This window comes from Vipera ursinii (assembly GCF_947247035.1).
Source record: "Vipera ursinii genome assembly, chromosome: 4".
Lineage (NCBI taxonomy): Eukaryota > Metazoa > Chordata > Lepidosauria > Squamata > Viperidae > Vipera > Vipera ursinii.
In genome coordinates this window covers 64,593,986-64,601,737 of record NC_139514.1, presented here as the reverse complement: position 1 = coordinate 64,601,737, position 7,752 = coordinate 64,593,986, and the positions used below count along the sequence as shown (strand labels likewise).

General features: G+C 39.3%; 1 protein-coding gene across 1 annotated transcript in view; it reads left to right on the top strand.

The window, feature by feature from the left end:
- Nucleotides 1-327: 327 nt before the first annotated feature.
- Nucleotides 328-7,752, top strand: part of POLA1 (DNA polymerase alpha 1, catalytic subunit) — a 267,117-nt gene continuing 259,692 nt past the window's right edge. The window contains exons 1-3 of the mRNA XM_083361916.1: nucleotides 328-379; nucleotides 6,148-6,272; nucleotides 6,887-6,983. Coding sequence (XP_083218042.1) covers nucleotides 337-379; nucleotides 6,148-6,272; nucleotides 6,887-6,983 — 265 coding nt within the window. The 5' untranslated portion in view covers nucleotides 328-336. The remainder of the gene's footprint in view (nucleotides 380-6,147; nucleotides 6,273-6,886; nucleotides 6,984-7,752) is intronic.

Here is a 7,752-nt window from a genome sequence, read left to right as displayed (position 1 = left end):
CCCTGTCACTATCCCAAGACATCTGGAATATAGGAAACCATATATAGAAAACGATCGTTTCCCGCAATATTCGCGCGCCCGCTTTCCTTTCTCCAGAAGGAGCCGGCTCGCCCACACTGGCTCGTCCTCTTCCCCCCCCCCCTGAAGCGGAATAGGAAAAGCGGATATCGTCATCTGGCTTCTAATTGGCTGTTCGGCCAGCCGGGGCACTTGGGTTTCTTTTCTCGCGCCACTTTCAGGCGCTTTGGCGCGAGAGCGTGAAGTTGGGATTTGGTCTGGAAGGGATCGGCGAGACGCGCTTTTATTCCCCCCCCCCCGCAAACACCCGTCTTCACTATGGAGCTGAGCGAGCGTCTGCAGAACGACGATTGCCACGGAGGTTAGCCTGCCTCGGGATGTGGGATGAGGTGGTGGCGGAGGAGGAGGAGAGACTCAGACTGGGTGACTGCTAGCAAAGGACCGAGAGATTGTTGGTAGACGTGAATGGGAGATTTAGGCGGGGGGGGGGTGGGCATAAGCTGAACCTCTGGGTTTGGAGGAGATGGATAAACTATATTCAAAACAAATATGGGACTAAAAAGTACCATTTAGCTTATGAGTAGATTTTAGTGGGATATTGTTATTGGTACGTTGTTTGTAGTTATGTTAAAAGAGAGTTAGAGCGCATTATGAATTTGGTTAATTGTATATTATGCATAATTTTTATTTAGAATATGATTATTGTAACTATAATCCTGTATTTAGCTCTGGGAAGTGGGGGGGGGAAAGTGGGTGGGTTTGGGGTGGGAGGGATTTGGGGATATATTGTAAAATTTTGTTTTTGTAAAACTTTTTAATAAAAAAAAGGAAATAAATATTTTGGCTTCTCAGAAAGAGGGTGTAACGTTGAATTTTTTTTAAAAAATAGTATTTTTTTTTAGGAATTTCTGTGCCATAAGCCCAGTTTTTAAAAAATTCTCAAACCTTTTCAATGATGCTCCATGGTTAGTGCAGCTCCATGAATGTTTACTTGGGCCTACAGTAATTCTTAGTGACATCGGTGGTGCTTTACTCTCAAAGTAAAGCCTGAGAGCTCAAATCTTTGGGAATTACATAACATACCTGTGAAGTTTTAATGACTGTGATAAGGAAGTGGTTTTCCATTTTCCATTATTTCTTCTGACACATGTTTTTCAGCTCTAGCCTGTTATCTTGGTATTTCTTTGTCTCCCATCCAAATATTAACTAGTTCTCAGTCTGTCCTGCTTTTCAAGCCAAAATTAACTAAGCACTGTCATCTAGCTAGATACTTATTGTCAAGTAGTTGTCTTTAATTCTACTTTTCTTCTAATGGCTTTTTGACGGGATTTTTTCACTGAAGACTCAAATTTATCGTTTTTTATATGAGTGATAGTTTCTAAGGATCTTCAGATGCATTAAAACTATATTGCTGCAGTTGTATATGGCTGAAATAACAAGTTTTCAAGACATAAGCTTTTGAGATGAAACTAGATTATTGTTACAGTTAGATCAGCCATCACAGGCATATTGTGAAAGAAGTATGGTAAGAAAATGTTGCAGCTACTTTCTTTAAATCTTGGAAGCCCACAGGATTTCTTCCTTTTTCATTTAAAGAAAGAATTCATATTGAAAGCATTGTAATTTAGAGAAAAGGAATAGATAATGAGATTTTTATGAATTTGAGGAACTACTATGGCAAAAATGAGATAACACTATTCCTGGAATCAGCAGAAATGGATTTGAGATAATCTATTTTTTGTTAGATGTAAGGTGCCTTTATAGCCTTCTTACAGATAGATGTCCTGTCTCTGCTTACTGTATATCTTCCAATGAAAGACAGACCACCATCTCTATAAGTTTTCTACTCTACTGCTAATCAGCTCTCACTGTTTAAAGCCCTCCTATTAAGCAGAAATTTTGTTCTTTGCATCTCATATCCGTTGATTCTAGTTCTGCTTTCTCCGGCAATAGAGGACAACTTTGCTGTGTTTTAAAGGCAATTTTCCTAATATTTGAATGCTGTTATTCTTCCAAATTCAGTACATCCAGTTTTTTCACTGTTATTCAGAGGATTTGGTAACAACTTGGGTGTTGGACTTGTTCTTCCATAGGTGTGCATTAGTTCAGGGCTTTTCAACCTTTTCACAGATTGTACCACTTTTAAGATATGGCAATATTTGAGTACCACCAGTCGCCTAGCAAAGTGTCAAAAACTTGATGACACCCCAAAAAAGGGAAAAAAGTGATAATACTCAACTTACAACAGTTCGTTTAGTGACTGTTCAAAGTTACAAAAGCCCTGAAAAAGTGACTTATGACCATTTTTCAAACTTATGACTATTGCAGCATCCCCAGGGTCAATCTACATTTGGATGCTTGGTAACTGATTCATATTTATGATGGTCACAGTGTCCTAGGATCATGTGATCCTCTTTTGCAACCTTCTGACAAACAAAGTCAATGGAGAAACCAGATTCACTCCTCCTTTTATATCCTTTCTTTTCTCTCCCTTGTTTTATATCCTCTCTTCTCGTCCCTTCTTTTAAATTTTCTCTTCTCGTTTCTTCTTTTAAATCCTCTCTTCCCTTTTATACTGTCTCCCCCTTTTATTTCCTCTCTTCCCTTCTTTTATATCTTCTCTTCCCTTTTATATCCTCTTCTCTTCCCTTTTTTAATATATTTTATTGATTTTTTACAATGACAATGTTTAGTGCTTAATTCCATATTCAATATATTAATAGTTTGTTTCCTTGATCTTCCCCTCTTCCAATAATATTCTCCCTTATCAGCATTAGACAGATATAATTCTTAATATTTTCAATGCATACAAAGTTGGATGTAGACATTTTTTTGTATTTGTACAAGTAATGATATCCATATATAACATCTTTTCTGATTGACTTATATTTCAATTGTATTTGTAAAAATCATCATTAAATCACTATGCATCCTGTTTTCAGAATTCTTATTTATATTTAATTTCCCTTCAATATTCTGACCATTCTTATCAGTCAAATTTTTCTCAAAATTGATTACCTTTAAATTACCTTTAAATACGCGGTGGCTCAGTGGGTTAGGACGCTGAGCTTGTAGATCAGACGGTCGGCAGTTTGTCGGGTTGAATCCCGAGTGCCGCATAGCAGAGTGAGCGCCTGTTACTCGTCCCAGCTTCTGCCAACCTAGCAGTTCGAAAGCATGTAAAAATGCAAGTAGAAAAATAGGGACCACTGCGGTAGGAAGGTAACAGTGTTCCGTGCGCCTTTGGCATCTAGTCATGCCGGCCACATGACCACGGAGACGTCCTCGGACAAGCGCTGGCTCTTTGGCTTTGAAACGGAGATGAGCACCGGCCCCTAGAGTCGGAAACGACTAGCATGCATGTGCGGGGGAACCTTTACCTTTACCTTAAATACTCAAACTTTTCATTTCCTTATACCATCCCAATATTTCCATATTTCATATATTATAAAGATACTGTACTACTTATATATCTTATAACATCCACATATAACATCTTTTCTGATTGGCATATGTTTCAATTATATTTGTAAAGTCATCTTGTTAAGTCACTATATGTCCTGTTTTTAAAGTTCTTATTTAAGCTTAAGTTTTCTCTCAGTATTCAAATAATTCTTCTCGGTCATACTTCTTTCAAAGTTAATTACCTTTAAATGTCCTAACTTTTCCATCACATACATCAGACATGTCAAACACAAGGCCCGGGGGCCAGATCTTCCAGCTGATTCCTCTCAAGGCTGCGCTTCTCCGTCTCTCTTTTGCAGTCCTCTTCTCTTTCCCCGTTCTTTTTTTTTCTCCCCCTCTCCTGCCAAAACCTCCTTTTATAGCCTCTCCTCTCCCCCTACTCCTTTTCTCTTCCGGCTGCGCTGGAAGCTCTGATCCTGGGGCTTCTGTCTCACTCCCATAGCCCTGCAGAAGCGCGTACCAATCCTGGGCTTCTGCCCAACCCCCATAGCCCTGCAGAAGTGCCGATCAGCTGTGGCTGCGTGCACCGATCCTGGGCTTCTGCCCAGCCCCCATAGCCCTGCAGAAATGCCGATCAGCTGTAGCTATGTGTGCTGATCCTGGGCTTCTGCCCAGCCCTCATATCCCTGCAGAAGTGTGTGCCAATCCTGGGGCTTCTGCCCAGCCCCCATAGCCCTGCAGAAGCGCCAATCAGCTGTAGCTGTGTACGCCGATCCTGGGGCTTCTGATGAGCCCTGACAGTCCTGCAGCTTCATCTGTCTCTCCTTCAGGGTTGTGCAATGTTGCTGCCGCTTCAGCTCATTCCCCTCCCCTGCTACACTTGTCTAGGACAGTGGTGTACTACCTGCCAGGTGCCAAAGTACCACAGATGGTACGCATACCACCGGTTGAAAAGCCTGCTTTAGTTGAATAATGATAAACAATGTGTAGGACTAAATGCTGTACTCCCAAGTGTGACCTGAGCAGGACATACTTCTCATAAGTTGCAAGACTGTGTTAAGAAATTACAAGATTGAATATATAGCTATAGAGTATTGCAGTGCCAAAATGGCTTTGTCTCTTTAACATATTTTATAAGCATTCTATCTACCCCTTATCTGTATCACTAAGAAAACAACGAGCAGGTCAGGGAAGTTTCTCTTTCCTCTTTCTACATAAAAGTTGAGAATAATAGCCAAACTCCAACCCTGTCCTATAGAAATCTGCAGCTAGCCATAATGATAAAAATATGATATGCATAGTGATATCACAATGCAAACTTTGTCTTTCATTTTTGTTGGTCACAAGTTTGTATATCATGGAATAGAATAGTGACATTATGACAGACATTCATCATTTGTCCACCTAAATATACCTATGACCTGTCTCACTCTGCAAATGTCCCCTGACTGCTTAAGGATTTCTTTAAGATGGCTAGAGCTCCTTGAAAAAGCTTGAGGGTGGGTGAAGACCCATGCCCTTGGGAATAAAGATACTTACACCCACAAGTATTGAGCTATCTTCTGTCATCCATATTAGTAGACTGTAATATATCTCACATTTTATGTTTACAGGTGTGTGTGTGTGTGTGTGTGTGTGTGTGTAAAGGATTTGGACTGACTTGCTCTTAATCTTCCTCTCATTAGCTCCCTTTTTATGTTAAGTATATTTATCTTTGCATTCTTATTACGTAATGTCCGGCTCTCAGGTGCTATTAGTATCATTCACCATTGTCTGAAATTTTGGGGTATTTTATTTGTGGGTTCCATGCACAAAGCTAACTCTTCATATTAGTTCCAAGGATTGTTCTCTGTGCTGTTCCTCTGAAAGGGAAGCTAAATGAACTAGTACGATACTGTGTGGTAGTGTCTGTATGGAGGCATAAACCAATATATCCTATTTTAGCTCTTAAATCTTATTTATTTATTTATTTATTTATTTATTTATTTTAATTCCATTTATATCCCGCCCTTCTCCAAAGACTCAGGGCGGTTTACAAGCTTAGCAGTAGCCTTCATTCTATGTATATGCCTGCTTATTAGGGATTTCACACACACACACCCAAGCGGCATTATTACAAAGTCAGCTTAATTGCCCCCAACAATCTGGGTCCTCATTTTACCTACCTGGGAAGGATGGAAGGCTGAGTCAACCTTGAGCCTGGTGGGATGCGAACCTGCACTAATTGCAGGCAGCTGGTGTTACTTAAGGAGGCATTAGCCCACTGCTCCACCAAGGCTCTTTAGGCTTGTAGAAAAAGAATTCTGAAAAAGGCAAAAAGTAGTGACTTAATACATTTAATTACAAAATATATTCAATAAAAGTTGACACTAAAGATTTATTAATACATTGAAACACTGAAATACTTCCTTTTACAGAGCATTTCCTTTTTAAATTTAAGATTTGGTATTATTTAGTTTTATTGTATGCAGTAGCAGTCTTTCTGATACATTTTTATTTGGTTTTTCTATAAGGTAAGAAAGTATATAATTCAAACAAAGTTACACATGTTAACGCACAGCATTTTGTTTATTTCTTTTATTGGGTAGAATTCTAATCAACAGATCTTTCATCTTTCATTGACACCGATATTTATTATCATCAAAGTTTTCACTTTTGTGTGTCTGTTAGATAGTTATATTCCCACATGCTGTTCTTAATGTTATCAATTATTTTGTTTTTCAGAAATAACAAATACTGCAAATCTTGCATCTTCACGTTTACGTCGTGAGAAAAAATTTAAAAAAGGAAGGCAAGAAGCTCTGGAACGTCTGAAGAAGGCAAAGGCTGGTGAGAAAATAAAATATGAGGTAACTAAAAAGTTGTTCTAATTTCAGTTTTCTTTCTTTTTAACCAGTGTGTCACTTCCATATTGTTTTGTGAGTGAATCTGTGCATGTGCCCATATACATTTTTTATCAGAATTTATCTACATTTATTAACCCAGTTTTAGGATGGATCATAGCACCCATCCCCCCTGTAACTGTGACCATGCTACCTTGAATGTTGAGACTCATAAGTGAAGAATGCTATTTAGGAGAAAGAAGCTACCACTAAGTGTAGGTCTCTTATTTGTATGTATATATTTAAATTTATGAAAATATGAAGATGCCCTGTAAGCATCAAGTTGACTCCTGGTGATTGCATCTACATGTTTTTCGTGGCAGTGTTACTGAAACAATTAGCTGTTGATTTTTTGGCTATTTTTTCAATTTATTAGTTTGGATAATGAAAATGGTTCTATATCCAAATACTAACCATGTTGACTCTACTTAGCTTCTGAGATCAACTAAGTTTAGGAAGTTGCTACAGCCGGGTTAGGCATATCTATTTAAATAAATATCCCAATATTGTCAGAATATCAGAATCTTATTTTCTATTTGTTGTTTTTTTTTAAAGTTATAGTAATTATTTTCTTTTTGTAGGTTGAGGAATTTGCAGGTGTTTATGATGAAATTGATGAAGAACAATATTCTAAGATTGTCAGAGAACGCCAGGATGATGACTGGATTGTGGATGATGGTTTGTAAAATTGATTTTTTTTATCTTCAGGCTGATACTAAAACTATTTTTCCATTTATTTTCTGGCAATGTGGTTTAAACAAACATTGTTATTTTTAAAAATAATCATGTTTTATAAATTCTGTTATTCTGGTTATTGTTTGTATACTTCAACTGTAATATTAGGAACAAAGGTAGAATTTTCTTAAAACAGGCATAGTAAGAGCAATTGGTTTAGCCCCTTGTCATTAGAATTTGTTTTGTAGAAGTCTAGAATAAATGAATATGTCTTAAAATAATAATAGAGGAAAACTGAAACTATAGGTCAGGGGTGTCAAACTTAATTTCATTGAGGGCCGCATCAGCATTGCGGTTGCCCTCAGGGGGACTGGGTGTGTGTGGCCAGGGTGTGCGCAGCCTACTGGGTCGGCGTGGGTTGAGTGCGAGTGGTCTACTGGGTAGGCATGGCCAGCTCTACATCATTCACATCAAGGGTATCTGGGCAGAAGGAGATGGGATCGGGGCAAGTGCCAAGGCATGGTCCACTGGAGGAGCTTCACTGTTCCTCTCAGGCCGGGGGGGGCTGGACTGTGGCACGGAGGTCAAATGCCCAGCCCAGCCCTCAAGCATCCGTGGCACTAAGCCCAGCCCCACTTCTCCAAGGGGGCACCCAGCTGCACTTACCTCCTCAAGGCTGCTGCGCTTGCTCTCCTTAGCCAGGTTGCTCATGATGGGAGCTTTGTATCCAAAGCTTCCTTAGCAATAGGATGGGAGACACCCCCCCCCAGGA